At 44.7% G+C, this 22,739-nt stretch overlaps 1 protein-coding gene across 2 annotated transcripts in view; it reads left to right on the forward strand.

Moving 5' to 3' along the window:
• GLT1D1 (glycosyltransferase 1 domain containing 1) overlaps positions 1-14,840 on the forward strand; it is a 38,793-nt gene extending 23,953 nt beyond the window's left edge. Inside the window, exons 9-12 of one of the 2 annotated variants that reach the window (XM_066331774.1) lie at positions 2,284-2,327; positions 3,482-3,602; positions 7,575-7,673; positions 12,259-12,411. In XM_066331774.1, the coding sequence (XP_066187871.1) occupies positions 2,284-2,327; positions 3,482-3,602; positions 7,575-7,673; positions 12,259-12,384 (390 nt within the window). In that variant the 3' untranslated portion in view covers positions 12,385-12,411. Of the gene's footprint in view, positions 1-2,283; positions 2,328-3,481; positions 3,603-7,574; positions 7,674-12,258; positions 12,412-13,939 lie in introns of those variants that run through there. The other variant, XM_066331773.1, reaches the window with a different exon arrangement.
• The last annotated feature ends 7,899 nt before the right edge of the window (positions 14,841-22,739 follow it).

Below are 22,739 nucleotides of genomic sequence, written 5' to 3' on the forward strand. Positions count from 1 at the left end.
ACATGAAACATTAGCAATGCCTATTGCAGCAGGAATACCTTAGAAATGAGCCCATCCAAATGTTTTGAAAGGCAGCAGTTGCCATCTAGGAGGATTTTTCCCCCCCCAGGCATTGCTAATGAGGATTTTTAATGCTGTGAGGGTGCCTCAGCTGCTCGTTATCCCTGTTCTCTCATCTTTTGTTCAGATGGAGCTTTGGGTCCTGTTCCATCTGGGCTTTGATGCCATTTCTGGGTTCATGCACAGTCACCAGCTGTGGTAACTGTGAAAAAGCAGGTGAAAAAGGATGTTCAGGTGCTGGGTGACACCTGGAGCCAGCTCAGAGCTGGAGCTCCCAAACCCAGCCCAGCTCCTTTCCCACTGACCATCTCAGGCCACTAAAGCCTGGGATAAACTGAGTTTATTTAAAAATAATCTGAAAGTTGGTGCCTCTATTGTCCTGATTCTTTTATGTGCTGCCTGTGTGACTTTATGGGGAAGTTCCAAACCTAATTCCTTTGGAGGATGAAATCTGTTCTCCGGGCAGCACCTGCAGCACAGGGCTGGGAAAGGAGCTTTGGGGTGACCAGTGGGAAAGGTCTGAGCAGGCAGCAGAGGAGTGGGAAATAAACTCTCCCTGCTGCTTGCAGGGGACTAAAACTTCCCTGTTTCATGATGTGCTCCCTGTGTATCATCTCATCTCTGATTCATCTCCACGTGAGCCTTGACACTTGCAGCCAATTTGCTTCCTAAAAACCCCAAACAGACTCTCAGTAGGCAAATAAGGACCATTTCTCTGTTTTCCCATTCAGTTTTATTTTTGCACATTTTGGGAACGTAGGGTTTTGTGGTTAAAAGGTGTTTTTATGTTTTTATTTTATTTGTTTGGGTTTTTTTTTTCCACGCTACTACACAAACTGCTTTGGGAGTGAACTGGTGTGGAAGGCAAATCTAGAGCAGGTGTAATGAAGCTGTGCTTCAGAATCCAGAGATGCACTTGCTGCCTCCAGTGAGGATTTGAAACGTTTTAGTCGTCTTTTTAAATTTGCTTCACTTTTTCATGAGCTAATGTCTTTACAGACCAGAAATAACCCCGTGGCAGTGCACAGGCTGAACCTCCTTACAACATTTTCCAGCATATTTCTCTCCTGGAAGTAAAATATTGCTACAGGAAAAAAAAAAAAAATTACATCTCAGCTCTACTGGTATTTAGCTGTACTCTTCTTATTCATGTTGCTTCTCAAACCACAAAAAAATTTCAGAAAATCAGTGCCACCATCTATGAAGCCATGTAATTTTTTTATTGTGAATGTTAAAAGCCCATACAGTAAGATTATATTAATTAAGAAGAGAAAGAACAAAGGCCCCCACTCTATTTTCTGCTTTACTTCCATGAGATGATATATTTGCTGCCATAAGATTATAGATTATTCCCTGTATTTTCTGGGCACGATTGTCTCAACCGGTGCAATCAAGGTAAATGTTGCAGGATTGAGGCTCGTGTTATGTAAAATCTTGCCCCATTTGTCTCCACTCCCAGCTTCCCTTTTGTTCATCCCTGTAATGAAATTTGGAACAGCAGCTCATTTTCAGCAGCTCCACGTTCCAAGAATAGGAGCTTATGAAACTTAAAAAAAAAAAAAACAACCCTAAAAAAACTTAGGGACACAAAGCTTTAAAGTTTTGTTTGAAGCACTCAGCTTCCAGGTAACCTCTCAGAGCTCGTTTTGGGTTTTTTTTTAACCATTTTTGTTGGCAGTCCAGCACATTCCTCCCTCAGATAACCAGGGGGATGTGTGCTGGGAGTAAAGGGATGCCCCAGTGGGGGCCTTTGTTCTTTCTCTTCTTAATTAATATAATCTTACTGTATGGGCTTTTAACAGTCACAGTAAAAAATGACTTTCCTCAAGCTCTTCACTGGTGATGCTCTGGCAGAATTTTAAATGTCCTGAGATGTGTTTTCCCCTCCCAAGTCTGGAGCCTCAGCACTGCAGAGATGTTTCCTGGGCCATTGTTTCTGAGTTAATATTTATGTGTTAATATATATAATATGTGTTAATATTTCTGTGGCAGCATTTCCATAGTGAGTGAGTGGGCTGGTTTTGGGTGCCCTGCCCCTCCCTCACACGGGAGCTGTCACACCTTTGGGACAACCACATAAAGGATCTGTGGGATGACTGTAAAGCTCAGCATTTGAAGTATTTCAGTTAAAAATGTGCTAAAGTTTGTTTATTTCTGTGAGTATTTGGAAGCCAAGCTGCAGTGCTCAGTGCCACTGCCCTGTGTGTGTGTGCTCCTTTCCAGGTGGATCCACTTTTCACCAGAGAAGTGAAGGAGAGAGTGAAAAGGTAAGAAGTTAATGTCAAATCTTCTATCTGCTGTGTGAAAGCAGCTGGCTGCCCCTTTAAAAAGTTATATATATGTACACATAATATACATATTATATTTCTATATTATATTTATATATACTATAAAACATATGTGTTATATATTATCTATGAGTATATAAAATATAAATTTTATATGTATGTAATTTATTTATATAGGTATATCTATGTTTTATTATGTTATATATTGATATATTGTCTAATGTATCAATATATATTTTATGTAAGTATATTATATTTCTGTCACTCAGCCAATGGGAGAGGTGTCAGCCCTATGGACAATAATGTGCTTTTTAGCATGTTATAAAGGGGCAGAATGAATTGTAAATAAACCTTCTGGTGCCTCCTGACCGGGGTCAAACATCTTTATTTGTGTTTATAACACAAACGGGGCTGGTGCTGGTTTGTTAACTGGTCTCAGAGTGTAAAACCAGCGCCGGGGGATTTCAGGACTCATCAAACCAACTGCACCTGTATTGGTGACAACAGCAAATGGCATGGAGGGATCGGGAAGGGAATGAAGGACAGAGAGGAAAGAGGGAGGGTGGGTACAGGACAGGTGTGTCAGGGGAACAGGTACAGACAGGTACAGCCCAGGTGTGTCAATGGAACAGGTACAGACAGGTGTGTCAATGGAACAATGGAACAGGTACAGACAGGTGTGTCAGGGGAACAGGTACAGACAGGTACAGACAGGTGTGTCAATGGAACAATGGAACAGGTACAGACAGGTGTGTCAATGGGACAGATACAGACAGGTGTGTCAATGGGACAGGTACAGACAGGTGTGTCAATGGGACAATGGGACAGGTACAGACAGGTGTGTCAATGGAACAATGGAACAGGTACAGACAGGTGTGTCAATGGAACAGGTACAGACAGGTGTGTCAGGGGAACAGGTACAGACAGGTGTGTCAATGGAACAATGGAACAGGTACAGACAGGTGTGTCAATGGAACAGGTACAGCTCAGGTGTGTCAATGGAACAATGGAACAGGTCCAGCCCAGGTGTGTCAATGGAACAGGTACAGACAGGTACAGCCCAGGCCCAGCCCGTCCAGGCAGGTGAGCGGTCTGTGTCCCCCTGACCCGTGTGTGTGTGTGTGTGTGTGCAGGGCCCCGGGGGTGCACGTGCTGCAGGAGCTGCCCCAGGAGGAGCTGCACGCCGCCCTGCGAGCCTGCTGTGCCCTGGTGAACACCTCCACCTCCGAGGGCATGTCTGCTGCCATCCTGGAGGTAACTGCTCCCTCTGCCTCGGGGATGTCAGCTGCCAGCAGCTGCTGACCTTTCCCCCAGGGACACAGTCCTCAGGAGAGCTTCTTCTCAAAGGAGTCCTGGCAAACTGCTCTCCTTTCCCAAAGCAGTCTTGGCAAAAGTCTCTGATGCTGTTTTTCACCACAGTGACACAGACTGTGAGATCCAGAATTCTGAAAATGGCTCCTTTATTTCTGGGCTGTGTCTCCCTTTTATACCATTGCCCACAGCCCAATCTGATTGGTGACACAGAGATAAACCTCTTCACTGCCATTGCTCAGAGCACAGGGACATCAAGGAGAAGTCCCTCCTGGGGAAAGGGATGATTTGGCAGAACTAAAATATTTCTTTTTGGCAAGTGCTGGCAATTAAGGTTTTCTTCCCTTCAACTGACAGGGTTTTTTTATGCTTTCTCTATTTATTTGTAAAGGATAGAATGTAATTTTATCAATCCTGCTAAATTAATGATACAGACCTGAGATGCAGAAATCATTCTGATTTACTGGGGTTGTCACTAGGCTTGATTCAACACCCACTTCCTTATAATGTTGCTAGAATGGACTTTCATTTATTTTTACATCCTTTCAAAAAGCAATCTAAGAGCTGCATTTGGTTATTTAATTCTGAAATGATTAATAAGTGAATGACACGCTCAGTTAATCCTTTTGCCATCAGTATTGAAAATTAATAACCACTTTTATTTCATACTCTCAAAGTAGGGCACTGCTTCGTATCCAGTGCTTTCTCAGAAAAAAATAAGTGCACTTGAAGTGGAAGTTCTTTGGGCAAATGCCTTTCGTTATTCCATTTGTTTTGGGTGCTGAATGTCGATTCATTGTGACCTCAGGAGATCACAGAAATTATCACAATATTTGTGGTATTAATGAAGCTGCCATTTCTGTTCCTAATGAGTTGCATTCCCAGCATTTCCACACATCTGGAAGCCCTCATGAGTGGGAACTAAGTGAGCATTGCAAGGATTAGGAAGGGCAGACGGTGCTGGGGGAACAAAAGGCAGTTCCCATCCCCAAATTCCACTGCTCAGAGATGGAGGCAGAGTCCAGAGTCCTGACAGTGACATTCCCACAGTCAGCAGCAGCCCAGGCAAAGCTCTGGCCTTGGGCTGGACTGTGCAGGGCCCTGCCTCCAGTGGAATTTCAATTTCTGTCACCTCCTCCTTGCCAGGGCCACATCCCCTCAGGGCTGGTGACAGAACAGCTCCCCAAACCCCCTGATTTATCCCCCCAGAGTGCCAGGGGCTGAGAGAGGAGCAAAGCAAGGAGGAGCCCTGCCTGTGTGCCCTGTTTGGTACAGACCCTGCAAGCCCAGGGCTGGCAGCACAGCTGGGCTCCATCCCCCAGGGTCTGGGGTCTCTTTGTGTGTGTGTGCGGGGGAATTGGGATGTGCTGATCTCACACCCTGCTGTGAGCACCCCTCTCTCACAGCCCAGTGCAGTCAGGTTCTCTCCAGCAGCAGGAAGGGCCATCTGCTGAGAGAGATTTGTTAAATAATGAGAAAACTGCATAAAATCCTCTGGTCCTAGAGTGGAGAAAGCTGTGCATTAAAATCCTCCAGTCCCAGGCTGGAGAAAACTGTACATTAAAATCCTCCAGTCCCAGGTTGGGGAAAACTGTACATTAAAATCCTCCAGTCCCAGGCTGGAGAAAACTCTGTATAAAAATCCTCTGGTCCTGGGCTGGAGAAAACTGTAAATTAAAATCTCCTGGTCCCAGGCTGGAGAAAACTGTGCATTAAAATCTTCTGGTCCCAAGCTGGAGAAAACTGTAGATTACAATATTCTGGTCCTAGGTTGGAGAAAACTGTACATTAGAATCTTCTGGCTCTAGGCTGGAGAAAACTCTGTATAAAAACCTTCTGGTCCTAGGTTGGAGAAAACAGGCTGGAGTTTGGAAATGCAACTCTCATGTCCTCAAAGTTCAACATTTAACAAGGTCATGAATCTGTAAACAGCATTTTAGAGATAAATATATAATAGCTAAGTGAGATAAATATGTAATCACATCCAGCTCAACCTGCCTCAAGGTATGGACGAGCTGGGAGCCATCACTAATTACTCTGTCAGCTGATGGCTGGGAGATTTGAGTGGAACTGATCTGTTTGTGTTTGGCATTTGAAGAGGAGAAAACAAAAGATGAGAGCAGACATTAAAAATGCAGCTCTTCCTCGGAGAGCTCAGGAGCTGTGCACGTTTCCTGGGCACGTGAGGGGGGAAAAGTTTCTGTGTTCCCTCTGCTGACAACAAAGTTTGGGCTCCAGCAGCACCTCAGCCCTTCTTCTGGGCTCTCAGGGATGTTCCAACTGTTGTCAAAAATCATTGCATCCTTGTGCTTTTACCAAAAAGCAGCCAATTTTTTTTAAAAAATGTTAAAAACCTTAAAAAAACCCACATCTATTTAAGTGCTGTGGATAATTAAAACCTGTTGGACAGGTTCTGCTGTGCAGAGAGGCACAATCCAATCTTGGCCAACGTGTGAAGCACGGTTTTTTGGAATAAAACCGCAAATTATAAATATAATAAACAGTTTGGAATAAAACTGCAAATTATAATAAGCAGCGAATTATAAAAATAATTTTTTGAAAAAAGAAGCTGAAGGGATGTTGCAAAGCAGTAAAATTGCAGAGCCCACAAGAAGATTCAGGGGCTGGAAGGGAGAAAAGGAGGGACAAATGCAGAAGACAGAGTGGTAAATGAACGCTGCCTTTGCTCTCTCAGCCCTGTGTTTCGGGTTACTTATTGGGTAACGTTCCCACAGCTTCAATTTACACCCTGCATCCCTCTGCAAGAGCAGCAAAACACATTTGCAGTCAAAATAATGGAACAAAACAGATGGCCAATGGACTGAAATGTTGTTTTATCCCATTATTCCTGGAACCCGGGTCAGTAAATTATACATATTTTCAGCCATGCAAACGATTCTTTTTACTGCTCGAAAACAGAGTAAGTATCTAAATTAAATTGGGAGGCACTTTGTGCAGTAATTATTTACAGCCAGTCCATTTCTCTGAGGCCAGGGGTATGAAGGCAGCCCTGCCTCTGAAGCCCTGGGCCATCTGTCCTGTGGCAATAATTCACTGGTGCCTGGGCTTTTGGGGAGCTGGAGGTCTCCTTGTGGGGCAGTTCCTGCCCTCCAAGCCTGAGACAGGACAACTCTCTTCTCCTCCAGCGTTTGGGAATTACAGAAAATTGGATTTAAATGGGTGCTCGAGTTCAGTCAGTCAGCAGCTGTGCAGCTTTGAGAAGCAGCAGTGGAGGAATGTGCTGTGAGACAATTGAGCTGCACTCACGCTCCTGTGCCAGCCTCAGCTGCTCCTTCCCTTCCACGGACACCTCCTCGCCTGGGAAGGGGCCACACCTTCTACATTTTTGGTTTAAAACCCATTATCAGCACAGGTTTTTGTGTCTTCAGTTTGGTCCAACCAAACAAAAAACAAATCATGTTTTCTCCTTGGAGTTTTGTTTCCTTGCTATGTGGAGTGAAGCAAAATTGCTCCTCGTGCAGGATGGTAATGACAGCAATTAAAAATGCATTAATTGGAGTGGCAGGGAATCAGTATGGAACAGACTGAAGATTTGGGGGAGTGAATCTCCTCCTCGTTTGACGCTGTGGTAATGGCACAACAGGAATATTCCTGTTTTTACAGCCAGTGCATCTCCAGCCTTTCCCAACTGATGAACAGTGGTTAAAGGTTCAGATTCGGGCCCAGGGTCGGCACAGCTCACAACTGGAGATGGCTTTTGGAAAGGACTTGGCACTTTAATATTTTTATTATTCTGGGGAATGATATCCTTCAGTTAAAACATTGGAGAGGTGGGAAAGAATTTGGGTTTTGTTTCTTTTTTTTTTTTCCTTATGAAAATGACCACCCTTAGCACCTTGAAATGCACGGTTCCTTAAAAACTTCTTTTTTTATTGCTGTTTTCTATTCCTCTAGGCAATGGATTTGGACATTCCAGTGCTGGCAAGGAACATTCCTGGGAATGCAGCAATAATCCAACACAAGGAGACAGGGCTGCTCTTCTCCTCTCCCCAGGTAAGACCACCGCAGACCCCCAGGCTCATTTTCAGTCGTTTTCTGTGAGCACATCTGGAGTTTCCTCTGGGCAGTTGTGCCCAGATCCCCCTTGCTGGAGCTGCCTATGCAGTTCAGGGAGCTCATCCTAGGTGTCAGCCTTGCTGAATATTCCTTGGAGCTGCTTGTTGGAGTGCAGGACATCCCCTTGGATGGCCTGGGACCTGAGGAAGGGAATTGGAGCCCTGCACAGGGGGTGTGGAGCTGGTCCAGGGCTCAGAGACCTTGGCACAGAGCCCAGGAAAACACCAGGTTTGATTTTAATCCATGGGAAAAGCTTCCAACATTGCAAAAGGAATTACAAACCACCGGGATGTGAAAACAGTAGTTTAGTACAGTAGAAGATACAGAATTCAGTAGTTTTAGGGTTTATAGAACAGAGGTAAATGGGGACAAGATGGTGGAATTTGGGTGGTACCTCATGGACTTCTCCTTCTTCCTCGTCCTCCATCTTTTGGGGTGGTGATGGCACAAAGTGCTCAGAGTGGATTGGAGCAAAGTAGAAATGTCACTTTTAGTGTGGGCACTGGGCAGTGGCACAAAATAGTAACTAACCAATATGCAGTTATCTGTATAAATGTCAGGGGACATCCCATCAGGAGTCAGTCCCCTCGTGTCCCAGCTGCTGTCCGGACCTCGGCTGGGGGCAGAGAAAATTCTGAGATACCAAATAATAAACACCAGGAGAAACCTGAAAACAGACCTTGAGGACTCTGCTTTTTTACACCGACACGACTTGGGGCTTTTAGAGGGCCAAGGACTTTAAACCACCCAAATCTGGGGTGAGGAATAAACCCCCCTGAGAGCTGCTCACCAGCCACTTGTGGCTCTGGGGTTTGTTCCATCACCACAACCCTTCAGGAGATGCTGTGGATGTGTCCCATGTGCCAGGAGGAGCTAAGGTAGGAGCTGGTGTCAGACAGGCTGCAGCTTCACCACGAGAGCCCCGAGTTTCAGCTGACACATTTGCTGTGAGTTCTGGCAGGCAGTGTTAATGGGAAGTATTTTTAGATGTGAGAGATTGCTCAGCCAGAGAAATTAATGATAGAATTAAGTGAAGTGTTAGGATGAAGTCTCAGCGAAGTTAAATAAGAGTGGGGAGAGAGGGAACACTTACCCATATTTAAATGCTGGGAGTTTTCATTTCAGCAGATTTTCCTGCATTAGGGCTTTGCTGTTACATATTCATGTAAGTGTGGAAAATGACTCTCCCAGAAAAAGATTCCCTCAGAGTTTTATCCAACTCAAGATTAAAAAAGCCATTCTAGAACACACCATTTGGTAGTTTTGCAAAGTAGAGAACCTATCTTATTCATTTTCTTTGTGGAGGGTGTGATTAATGCATCCTATTAAATTGTGTTTATGGAAGGTGAATCCTCTTGGTTGGTTTTAAAGGAGTTTTTTTAATGGAAAAATTCAAATGTGGTTCTTCCAATTCAAGTATGGTTAGTGAGGAAAATGCCTTTAATCTACAAAAAGTCCAGAACTGTGTCTAGGCTGGAAGAACCTGGATCACCAAAGATGGGAAAGGTTTGGTGGAATAGAAAAAAGGAATTTTTCCTGCTAAGTTGGGTGGATCCAGGCTGGATCACAGCTCAGGAGCAGAAAACATTCCTCATTTCCAGTTGCTCCTGATCTGAGGAGGGGAAACTTTGCAGTGCCTTGGCCCTGAACAGTTGTGCCTTTGGAAAGCCAAACCAGAGGGAGATTAATGGCCCATTTTGCAAGGAGAATGGTTATAAACCCTGAGTGCTGCTGGCTTTCTTCTTTCATCCTTGCTGGAAGTGAGCTCTCCTGGCTTCCAGGAAAGGAGGAAACGTTGTGTCTAATCCTGGCCATCCTTAACCACTGCCATTTGGCTGGGAACAACAAAAGCCTTGCCAGGCACAAAGATGGAAATAGTTAATGTGCAAACCAAAGCCCTGGAACGTTTTGTTCCTGGCACTCCATCATTTCTGCACATTACTGTGCACATTTACTTTGAAATCACGGGTTGATCCCACTGCTGCTTGAATTTGCAAGTTTATGGAATATTTGACACTGAGTTAATGGGACCTGAAGTTAAAAAAAAAAAGAAGTAAGAGATAAGAAGGGGGCAATAAATAATGCAAACCTGGGTTAAAAGGGAAGACATAAAAAGTGATTCAGCTGAGTTTCCAAATTCTGTGTTGGATGTGTGTAAAAGCTCAGGGAAGGACCTAAAGAAAGAGAAGGAGGTAAATCAATCCAAAGGCAGTAAGGGAGGGACAGAGGGTGAGTGTTTGCAGGGCTGGGAGGGACCCCACATTTCAGTCAGGGCTGTGGGATTAGCCCTTTTCTGACCCAGACATGGGGCAGCTCTGAGCTGTTTTATAAACCTTTATTCCATTTGCAGTCTCATGAGAAGGGTGAGATGGTGCAGATGTCACAATTCACACCAGCACAATCAAAAGCCAAATTATTTCCTAATTCCCAAACATTTTAAGTGGTTTTTGGCCTATCAGCTTTGGCCACACAATGATCACAATGCTTCTAAACCAATCATTTGTTAAAATACCCCACATGGGGCTTACTCCAATATATTTTTCCTAGTTTTATTTCTCCAAAATACCTGGTCTATTTGCAAAGTCCTCATTAGAAACTTGTTCCCAGTTCCATTTCTCTCTCAGCACTGTCTGTCCCATCCCACAGCATTTCTAAATCAGCATTTTCTTTCTCCAGGTTTGCACACAGATCCAGACAGTGTGACCCTTCTGCCAGGCTTTGGGAATTCTCTAAAATCCACTTCCCACAAGGGCTGGGAAGAGCCCAGCCCTCTGCCCCTTGCCCTGAGCACAACAACGGCGGGTTTGGGCTTTTATTTCTGGGTTTGTGCTTTTATTTCTGGGTTTGTGCTTTTATTTCTGGGTTTGTGCTTTTATTTCTGGGTTTCTGGTTTTATTTCTGGGTCTGTGGCAGCCCCAGCTCAGAGCCCCTCACCTGGGGGAGCACAGGGCTCCACGTGCCTGTGACACTGCTGTGACACCTGCCTCTGCCTCCCCTGGGCTCGTTTCTGGTGTTCAGCCATCACCTTGTGTCTGCTGAAGCTGCTGTGAAATGGTTTAATTGCAGACTGACTTCCATGATATAAATAATGTATTAACCACGCATCTTATTTCGTTCTGTGTGAGCTGCAGCAGCAGTGCAGCTCTGGTGGTAATTGAGGAATTATTCATTCTTGTTTTTGTTCCTCAGTGCCCTCATTTTGCAGCCTTATCTCCTGCATACCTGTGTTGGTGTGTCTCCACAAACCACTGCACAGGGTTTATTTTGGTGCTGTGCAGAGAGGAGTTGACATTTCCTTTAGGGATGATTGGTCAATTTAGCAGGAGAAAACTCTGTTTTCCCTCTGAAAGGATGCTGCTGCTGAGAAATGCGCGTGTTTGTGGTGGGTGTTTGCCATGGAAAGGGCAGAGGGGAGAGGGCTTCTGCGCCTACAGGAAAATGGGATTTTCTCCCTTTTTTTGGGTTGTGATTTACTGCTGGGGCTCAGCTTTTACCCTCTGCTCTGCTCCACTGTAAATTGATTCTCCCACTCCTGTAAAGGTTTATTGGAAATATGGAGGGGCCCAAGGAGGGAAGTGGTATTTCCATCAGCCCCTGCTCCTTTGGAGGCATCACTGAAAGGTGACTTTGTCACCCTCTGTCACCAAAAGGGAAACAGCACAATAGGGCAGTGCACAAATGTTTGTGCAAATATCACTCGTGCAAATACAGCAGAACAGCTTTTGGAGACCTGGGACCTCCCTGTAATTAGATATTATATAATATATATTTTTAAATCATATATATTATATATATAAAATATATAATATGTATTATATATTATATATAGTTATATATAATATATTGCACATATATTATATATTATATATAATATAAATCTTGCTGTAATTCTATATTATGCATATAATATTATATTTATTGTAATAGATATACTGTTATATCATAATATATAATATCTATACTAACGATATATTCTATAATAATATAATATATACAGATATATAATATACATTATGTAATATATAAGTAATATAACATATAATTATATATTATATAATATACATGTATAATATAATATATATGTACACTATTAGATGTTAAATTGTATTTAAACATGTATAAATGTATTTAAATTATATATATATAAATATATAATATACTATATATAATATATATAGTATATATATATATATATATACACACACACACATATATATACACACACACACATATTTTTATATATATATATACATATATATATATTATATTCCAGCCTTTTGGAAAAGCCCAGTGAAGTGCTGGATTTTCTGGAAGAGCCCAGAGTCCTGACTGTGTGCATGCTGCACTCCTGCACTCTCCATCTCCTGCTGGTTTTCCATTTTGCTTTTTCTCTCTCTCCTGCATTTTCTCTGATTTTATGCTTTGGACTCAGTTTGGTTTGGTTTTTTTTCCCTGAAGTTATCCTTGAGTATTGTGACTGTGAATAAGGATCTCGTTTCTCCTGTCACTGACACGTTTCCAGGTTGTTGTCCTCCACCTCCACATTTCAGAAGAATGCTGGTCGGGACTACCTGTCAGGAAATGGCACACTGCTGCTTCTGCTCTGGGGTCATTTACATCAATTATTTTAAAACACGCCTTTAAATGAAACCCTCCACAGGAGCAGAACATTAAAGCTGGGGATGTAGTTCAGTGCCAAGAGCATGTCTCAGTGTGGTTTTTCCAGGCAGTTGGATGGAGTCAGGTGGGATTTTCCCACTTTCCCTGGGTCGTGTGTGGAGCTGGGCTCCTGTGTGACACAGCCTGGGGGAATCTCCCTGCTGAGGGGCTGAAATCCCAGATAAATCAGGATAAATCAGGATATACCCAAGGGTGGGGAGCAGGCTGCACACAGCACGTGGCTCATTTTACACCCAGCACTGGTGGGATGCAGAACAAGAGGTTATTGTGTGTATGAAAAATCTCTATTTTTCCATCCCTGGTTACAGACCTTGGCACAGAAGGGACCTGTGTCTCTGGCTGTTTCATTCTGCTGCAGTTTGTGGGGTCAGGGGGAGCCCCAGCAGTGGTTTTTACCCTGTGCTCAGAGATTGCCCCATCAGGGTGTCCCAGGGGCCACATCTCTCACCTCACTGCACACCAGGTTCACCTGTGCCAGCCAAAGGTGTTCTACCTGTGGGCACACTGAGCCCCTCTGTGTACTCAGATTTTCCAGCACAACTGTCTCCTTCACCGAATGCTGCTCTGAGCCCTGGTTTTACCTGTGATATTGCTGTAAATAGCAGATCTGCTGCTCCCCTCCTCTTTGTCCCCTGTCCCCAGGCACTGATCTTCACTGCCAGCCATGTGCTAGGACATTCTCCTCATTTCCCACTGACACCAGAGCTGCCTGAGCTGCAGCAGGGCTCTGCTCTGCACACATCTGAGCACGCTGGTGATCAGACTGAGGCGCTGGAAGCCGTCTCCTGACAGAAAATTAGAGCAGCTGCTCAGAATAGATTGGTTCAGACATCAAATCTCCTTTCGCTGTTTGGGAGGTGTCACAATTTCTCTTGCCTACAAGTAAATGAGGAGAGGCAGAGGAGCAGTTGTGCTCTTGGAGCTCTGGTGGTTTGCCCAGTGAGGTTAAAGGGAATAAATGGCTTTATTTGGGTGTTTGTTGGGCTGCCCCTGCTGTCCCTGTACCTGTGCTGCTCTCAGCTTTACACCGTGTTTGTGCTGGGACTCTTCTGGTCTTGGCACAAAATTCACTGAAGGGGCTGCAGCAGCAAGGAGGTAAAGGTTTATCTGAGCTGAGCTCAAACATCTGGGGCCATTTGTCCCCTGTGCAGAGCAGGAAATTCATTTATAACCAGCCCAGCAGCTGGGAGACAGACAATCTTTCTGTCATTAGATGTGTTAATCTTGTAATTCTCTTTGATTTTTTAATGTCTTAGTTGGTGGGGCTGCGTAAAATAATGAAATGATTAATTATTGGTCACTGTTTATAAATAAATAGAACTATTTATATTTTTATCTTTTTATAAAATGTAAATGTATACTGTTTATAAATCTATAGATAAAGGATGGGACTTGACCTTGAGAAAGGACTTAGGACAGCTTCACCTGTTGGCTCACAGCTGGACAGGCCCCAGCTATTGCAGCAACATCAGCACCTTTTCCCAAGAGGTTTTTAACCTGATCCTTTTCTTCATCTCTTTCAGGAGTTTGTTGCACTGTCCAAGAGTTTAATGAACGACCCCATCCTGGAAAAGGAAATAACAGCCAGGGCCAAAGCCTACGTGAGGAAACACCACTCCTGGGAGGGAGAGAGGAGAACCTACCAGAACCTCGTGCTCAGGCTCCAGTGACCTCAGGGCTCCAGCAGGATTAAATAGGATTAAATTTGGGATTCTTTTTAGGAAAAAACCCCAGTCAGACACTGTTCCTGTTCACACTGAGGTCAAAGCTGCTCCAAGCTGCTGGGTGCTGGGCTGTGCCCAGGGCAGGAGGAAAACTGCAGCAGAGCCACAGCTCACAGGGCTCCTGCCCCCAGAGCTGCTGGACACGGGTCTCTCCCCAAATTCCCCCTCTTTGTGTTGGGGCTGCTCAGCACTGCCCTCAGCAGCACAGTCCTCAAGGGTAAAGCCTGACTTCAAATCCCAGGACTGATTTCAAAGCCCAGGGCTGATTTAAAAACCCCAGGGTTGATTTCAAAGCCCAGGGTTGATTGATTTAAAAACCCCAGGGTTGATTTCAAAACCCCAGGGTTGATTTCAAAGCCCAGGGTTGATTTCAAAAGCCCAGGACCGATTTAAAGGTCCCAGGGTTGATCTAAAAAGCCCAGGGTTGTTTAAAACAGGATTTTGCTGCTCTCCCTCCTGAGCCCTTTTCCCCTCAGGATTCCCCTGCCGCCCTGGATGCAGTGCAGCCCCAGAGGCTCCAGCCAGCCCTGGGCAGTGGCAATGTGCAGCTCCAGCTCTTTGCTGCTGTCCCAGAGGAGCTGGAGCCTCCCAGGGCGCTGCTGGGGCTCCTCTGGCCACTGCCACCAGACACTGAACTCCTGCAATGTGAATTTTCAGCCTCGTGTATTTATAGGTAATAATAAAGGATTTTTCTAACGAACTGAGTCAACTTCAGGGTGTTCTGTTCCTCCCAGAACCTCTCAGGGGTCTCCTCTGCCACCTGATTTCTGATAACATTTCTGATATTATTTCTGATCATTTGTTCTGATAATTATTTCTTATTTCTGATAACATTTCTGATACTATTTCTGATAATATTTCTGATAACCTGCTTGATTGCTTTTGATCCTCAGCCATCCCCCCAAATAGTGCTGGTTTGTCTTCTGGAAAAAAAACAACACCCAGGTTTTTAACAGCAAATAAACAAATGCACAATGTGGGCTGGAAGCCTAAGCACTGAGCTAATGGTGAGTGATTAGTAACAGTAATTATTTTTTTTTTCTGGAGCCTGATACATTCATTACCAAGCTTCAGCTACAAATACATTGATCTGGAATTTGTGCTATTCCCAGCAAAACAAAATATGTTCAAGTGAAAAGATGCTGCTACGCCCTCAGAATGCAATTAACAGATGATTTGGTTCAGGCTGCATTTAATGTCGAGATGTGAAATCTGCATCTGGGGGAGCAGCAGCTCATTGGCATGTGAGCAGCGTGTCAGAAACACAAACAGCCCCTTCTGCAAAGGGATGGAGGAAGGGAAAATCCCAGGGAGAAAATTCCAGGGGTGAGCTGAGCCCTGAGAGGAGGCAGCACTCCATCAAGGGCAGCCAGCTCTGGGGGCATCCCCCACAGGGACCCCAAACCCAAATTAATAAAGGAGTTAATCATCACAAACCCAGCACTGGATTTATGCTTTAAATTTTATCCCCTCTTCTGTTCCCTATAAATATTCCATGAGTCTTGGTAAAGTCCTTGTAAGGAAAACACGAGGCCCATGCAGGCACTTTGGGGTGTAATTATCTTTGCAGCAACTTCACTCAAATGATTTTTATAGGTAAGAATAATCCTTTTGTTGTCCTGCAGCCCTAATTACAGTATTTATCTTCCCCTTCAGAGCCCCACTCCCACCCCAGCAGCTTTTTAAGCAAAGCACACCTCGATGAGAAGCAGATACAGCTCCAAAAATAGCATTTGTTCTGTTTGCAGGGAAGAAAAAAACAACCCTGCATTGTGCATTTACCCCACGGCTACTCCTGTATTTCAGGAGCTTGGAATGGACCGTTAATTAATCCAATTAGAAGTGGTTTAGTTTGCAGTTAACTCTGCCACAGGAAGGCAATGGAAGGAGGGGACCTGGACAGGGCACCACGATGCTGGTCCCTGCCCTGGCACAGCCACCCCACTGCAGGCGATCCACAGAGGCTGGGACAAGGAATTCTGCCAATCTGGATATTCCAGAACATGTGGGTTTATTGCAGGGGTCACAGGTAAAAGGGTCCTGCCTTCAGCCCCCAGCCTGGGCTGGAGGGGAGCCCCAAAGAGAGAGGGAGAGAGAACAGCAGGGGGAGAGCTGAGAGAGAAGGGAGAGAGAGAGCAAAGGGCAGGGGAGAGAGCAGGAGAGAGCAAGAGCAGGGGGAAGGGGAAGGGGGAGAGTTCAGAGGAGAGGTAAGAGTAAGAGTTCAGAGTTAAGAGAGTTAAGAGCTCGAGGTCTTTGTTACAATCCATTAAATCTCCTTTTGTGATGAATATTCTAATTTTCAGTGACCAACCAACACAAGACACAAAATCCTACAGAATCTACACACAGCCTGTAAGAACTGCTATATCACCATACTGTGTTATATTTGAAACTCTAAAAACTACTCTTTAGACTTTTCTGTTTTGCTGCATTGACCTTTGGATCCCTGAGCCAGCAGAAAGGGATTGTTCAATCCAAAGGGATTCTCCTTCAGCCAGACCATTGTTTTCAGGTTCTATAGTAACTAAGACTCAGTATCCTACAACTCACAGTCAGCTTTCATTTCTATTTCCATTATAGGCTTCATATTTTCAGAATCTTTGCTAAGCAATCATATTGATTAGGTTTCCCTGATTCATCTTCCCCAACACCCCAGAGCTGGGGACATTTTGGGGACATTTTAGGGACCTGTGCACGACCCAGCCACGTGCACTGGGAGCTCTCTCAATTAGGATTTCGGTGTAATTAGCCCCAAAGTATCCACAGCCCCATTTTCAGAGTCAGATTTGATACTTTCCTGCCCACTCTGCCCTAAGAACATCCATCCTGGGTGAAGTTCTCCCATTTTGGGGGGGTTTTCCATTTCCAGAAGCCCCAGAGCTCCAGCCTGGCAATAGGCAGGTCCTTTGAAGGTTTGCTGTAATCACATCAGGATTTAACTGGGCAAGAAAACCCTTAAAATGGGCATTGGAAGATTGGAAAGTATTTGTGCCCCTTCTGCAAATCATTTCCATTTTAGCCCAGGTATTACCCAACATCTGCAAATGCTGCTTTTGGGTTTAATAAATGCACAAGCACCTCACTCTTCATTTTCAGTGTATTTTCTCCTGTCTCTTGGGCTCCCCCTCGTTCTGTCCCTTTCTCCCCTCAGCCTTTTTCATCTTTAGGTCAGGAAATGATTCCCCATGAAAATACAGGAGCAGTTTTGTCACAGCCTTGTCACAGGAGATGGGTCCTTCCGTGTGGAATTCACTCAGTTAATGGCTCACTGGGAGCTGGGCTTTTTTTTTTTTTTTTTTTTTTTTTTTAATTAAGTTGTCCAAAGTCATTTCATCGCTCCAGAATTTCATTTCACTTCTCCCCTGCTCTGTCTGCTGGGTCCCAGTCCTGTTCTTTTAATGTCTGAAACTCTAAACCTTGTGTCTGAGCAGGTCCCTGCAGCCCTGAGCCTGGCCAGGGCTTTAATGACACACCCAAAAAGCAAAACCCTTCATCTTCCAGCCTGAGGATTTTAGCTAAATTTCTTTTATTTCTTTTAAATCCTTAGAGGCAAGGTGCCACTTATTGAAATGAAAAGTCTCACAGACACCAATATAAGAGGAAGCTGTAGTAGAAATCAGGATCCCTGATGTTTTTTTAAGGAACAGCCTCCATTTCTGAAAGGGCTGGATAATCATCTGCAATTTAACTCTCTCTAAATGAAGCACATTTTCATTGAGGAATTATTCTGTGTCATTCCTATGACATCTATTTTAGGTATCAAACATTGAGGCCACTTGAAATCTCACATCCTTTCCAAATAAAATAAAATAAAATAAAATAAAATAAAAATGTAGGCCAGCATTCGTTTTGTCCAGTGCCTGAATAAAAAAGACTCTAGAAATTCGTTTCTAGAGCATGGCCATTAAGCTAATTTAAAACAGTGGTTTGGAATTAAAGAGTACATTTTAATTAGAACGTGGTTATTGATAAATCAGAGTTGTGGGCACCTGGCCTGGGAGAGAATTCCCCCCTGAGCCCCTCTGGAGCATCCAGAGCTGGAGCTTCCCCCCTTTCAGCATATTTTACACTGCTCATTCCAGGCAGCTCCTATTTCTGTGCACCTCAAATCTGCTTAAGAAATAAGCCCAGCCCCAAGTGTGGCCTTGCCAGCCAGAGGTCCCTTATTTCATTTGTCTCATTCACTCAGGTTTCAGCACTGATGGGCACTAACTGCTCCTCTGCTGCTGCAGAAATTAATCCCTGCCCCTGGAAAGTCTCACTGTTATTTTAGTGGCTTTAAGCAAGTGAAGTGAGTTCCCAAAGCTTTAAATTTAACTTCAGCAAGACACCAAAAGCTCATATCCCTGAGTGTGGCCTCTGCCATCCCTCACAGCTCCCAGCTTCTCCACACTTTTGGGGTTTTTTTGGGTCTTTTTTGCTTTTAACAATAGGTTTAGGTAAGTAAGAATTCACCTGAATTCTCTTTTAAAAAATGCCATCAATCCCTGCTTCAACCTTCACACCTTGAGCTGCACACCTGAGGCAGCTCCAGCCCTGGAGACGTGGTTGGAGCTCAGGCTGCACCACCAGCCAGGCAAAAAAACCTGAAAAAACCCCAATTTCCTTCTGTGTGAGAGCACAGCAAAGTAAGAGGCAGTGGACAAATTTAATCACCATTTTCTGGCACAGGAGAACATCAGAATTCCACATCCTGAATATTCATCATCTTTTACCAGCGCTCCACTCTGGTTTTCATCTCAGTGTGACCCCAGCAATGGTTCTGCTCTGAGCAGGTTCCCAGCCTCCAAATCCCAAAAATAATCCCAAAAGTTATTTTCCAGCTCTTTTGGCACCCTTGGGAGATGCTCCCTGGAGCTCTGTGTGCCTGGCACCTGCTGCATCCTCAGCCCTCTTTTAGTCCTGTGCTGGAGCCAGAGGGGAGAACTTTCTGAGAGAACTCCCACACCTCAAACATTTGTTCCTGGGGGCAGCAGTGGGAATAAAACATCAATAAAACATTAAAAAAAATCAATAAAACATCAATAAAACATCAATAAAACATCAATAAAACGTGCTCAGGGTCCCAGAGCAGGCAGCAGAGCTCAGGGAACATTGTCCCAAAGGAGAGAACTTTCCTGTCCCTCTCACACCTCAAACATTTGTTTCTTGGGGGCAGCAGTGGGAATAAAACATCAATAAAACATCAATAAGACATCAATAAGACATCAATAAGACATCAATAAGACATCAATAAGACATCAATAAGACATCAATAAGACATCAATAAGACATCAATAAGACATCAATAAGACATCAATAAGACATCAATAAGACATCAATAAGACGTGCTCAGGGTCCCAGAGCAGGCAGCAGAGCTCAGGGAATTGTCCCACCCTAAACTCCTCCTGCCCTTTTCTCCAGGCTGGGATTTTCTGCTCAGCCTCTGTGGCAGAAATCAGATTTATTGGCAGCCCCGTGGTGTGTCACTGGGTTTGTAAGGGATATTTATTGCCTGGGAGTTGCACCTCTGAAATGAGACCTTCATGGCACAGGGCTGGGCACTCGACTCTAAATCCTGCTGAAAACCTCAGGATTTAAATGTTCCAGCTCTTTAATTCCCCAGCATTTCTCAGGCCAACAGAAAGCTCAGGGAACTCCAGGTTCTGCAGGAAAAAGCTGTATTATTTTGTTTTGTTTCATGAGAACACTCAGCAGAGCAGAAATCCCCACGGCTGGCCTTGGACACACCAACCTCCTGCAGGGATTGGGGATAAATGTGAGCTGATAAAACCCTGTAACTCCCATTCCCGAGGGAGCAGATGAACACCCTGAGGCACCCAATCATCCCCGCTGTGATGACCGCACAGCAGAATGGTTTGTGAGCACAGGATGCTCCATTCTTTGGGGACACAAAGGTTCCCCTGGCATTAGTGCCCGGTGAATGGGGAGTTCATTTGCTCCGAGAGGCTCGACAAACACACACTGACAATGGGGACAAATCAGATGGCTGCAGCGCTTTCAAGGAGCTGGTAAAAATAATATTTTCATCAAAGAACTCAGCTGCAAGCTGCCGTGAACCACTGGGAAGGTTAAGGCTGTGCCTGAGTATTTGAGTGAGAAAACACTGAATTATTCCAAACACACTCTTCCATTGCAAATGCTCGATTTGGGTTAAAAGCAGAGGATGCAAAGCAGGAATTTCCAGCCCCTACAACAAACAGAATCCACCAAAAAAAAAAAAAAAAAAAAAAAAAACCAACAAAAAACCAACCAAAAAAAACCCCAAAAAAACCAAAAACAAAAACAAAAAAACAGGTAAAAGGGGCAGCCTCCAAGACCAGCAAGACAATGCAATGCTGGAGAAAACGAACTACTGCCAGGCTGGCGTGGTTTAGTCTAAAACTAAAGATTTGGGCAGGGGCGTTGTTTAAATTTACTCCAAAATGAGGACAAAGTTGTTTAAATTTACGCCAAAATAATGACATTTAAGGCTCTGGGTGAGTGTCTGTGAGCTCTGAGAGCAGCCCCAGCTGCAGACTGGGCTGCTGGGTGTGCCCAGACTCCTCCTGAGACCAAAAGTGCCCTGTGCCCTGCCCTGTGGCATCTCTGTCCCCTGTCCCCAGCCCTGTCCCCATCTCTGTCCCCAGCCCTGTCCCCTGCCCCGTCTCCTGTCCCCATCCCTGTGCCCTGCCCTGTCCCCAGCTCTGTCCCATCCGTGTCCCCAGCCCTGTCCTGTGGCCATCCCTGTCCCCAGCCCTGTCCCATTTGTGTCCCCATCCCTGTGGCCATCCCTGTCCCCTGTCCCCAGCCCCGTCCCCTGTGCAGGTGTTGCCCAGCTGTGGTGCCACCACGGCTCCCCAGGCCGTATAAAACCCCCAGGTGGCAGCTGGAGCTGAAAAAGTGACAAGAACTCATCTGCCACTTGAATAATTGAAAGACTTGTCACCGAGAGGAAAGCCCTGTGGAATGCTGCTCGGTGAGGGAAGCAGGATTTCAGCAGCAGGGTTTGTCACACCAGCCTCTGCTTTCCAGGAAATGTTTCATTCACTCTGCACAGGACCACGAATGGCTCCAAACCTGATCCGGGCTGCAGACACCAAAAATGTTCTTTTTGTTTCCTTTCCACACCAAAGGTTTAAATGTCAACCTGTGTCCGTAAGAAGTGCCCTTTGCAGGCTGGGAGCTGGGGCAGCCCTTTCCTTAGCTCATTTAAACTGCAGTCAGCCAACACGTGCATTACAAATTCCCTTACAAAAAAATAAAATCCATAAAATACTAGTTTTAACCGTCCACCTCTATTTTTCCCACCAGAAAAATTAATCTAGACAGATGCAAATGAAGTCTTTTGAGTCCAGCTTTACTAAAAAGTTACTTAAAAGGAAGAAAACCAAAACCCTCGAAATGAATTCAGAGTATTTATCATAATACATTCCACATGAAAAAAAAAAAAAAAAAGCATTTTCTGCTCTATTGAATATTCATTTCTGTAAAGAAAAACTTGGGAAAAAAACAAAAAACAAAAACAAAAAAAACCAAAAAAAACCAAACCAAAAACAAACAAACAAAAAAACCCCAAAAAACCAAACCACCACAACAACAACAACAAAACAACAACAACAAAAAAAAAAACACCAAAAAAAACCCCCAAAACCCAACAAACCAACCTGAGAGCAGAGCAAGGCTTTAGGACGGAAAAAGGCAACTCCTCCCTGCAGGAGTGACCACATCCAATGATTCACAGTGATTTCTCCAGCTGCTAAAACCCACGGGCACGGAGCCTGCGGCTAATTGCAATTAATGAGTCCTCAGGCAGAGCTCAGGTGGGAGCCCTGCTCTGCTCTGGGGACAAACACAGCCTGAAATAACCCCACCACTCTGTCAGGACACAGAGCTCATGGGCACTGCCGGGTTCCAGCACGGGCTGGAGGAGGAAACTTGGATAAAAGAGAGTTTGGGGCAATTTGGATAAAAAAGGAGTTTTGGGGCAATTTGGATAAAAGAGAGTTTGGGGCAATTTGGATAAAAAAGGAGTTTAGGCAGGTTTTTTGTTCTGGGCTGGAGGCAGCCCCGAGCTGGAGGTGACAATGAGCACAGCCAGGGAACCCTCGGCTCTGAAAAGGCAAACCCAAGGAGGGGCCAAACAGCCCCTGGAATGTGGAACCTGGTTTGGGGAAAATACGAATATCCAATAGATTGATACAATAGAAAGGGATTTAAAGAAAGCCTCTGAAACAGCAGGGGGTGAACTGTGCTGAATGCCAAGTCCCCAGCCTGCCTCTTCTTCCTTTTACCTAATTTCTTTCCTTATTGTCTTTTTGTATTATTATTAAACCTAATCCCTTATAATGTACCCAGACAGTGACCTCTGCTCCTCACCCCTCCCTGAGGCAGGTCCTGCACCCTTCTGCTGCCCCCCAAACCTCTGCCAACCTCTGCAGTTCCCTGCCAGCTTTCCCTGCACATTCCCCCTGTGCCAGCTCCTGCTAAGGACCTTAGCGTTCCTGCAGATGCAGAAAGGGGATTTCCAACAAGCATTAGGAAAATTAAACTTCTCAGGAGCTGTCTCAATCTGACAAGTTATTTCTGGCTCTTTAAAATGCAGCGAGTGAAAACTCTG

This window comes from Sylvia atricapilla, chromosome 17 (assembly GCF_009819655.1).
Source record: "Sylvia atricapilla isolate bSylAtr1 chromosome 17, bSylAtr1.pri, whole genome shotgun sequence".
Lineage (NCBI taxonomy): Eukaryota > Metazoa > Chordata > Aves > Passeriformes > Sylviidae > Sylvia > Sylvia atricapilla.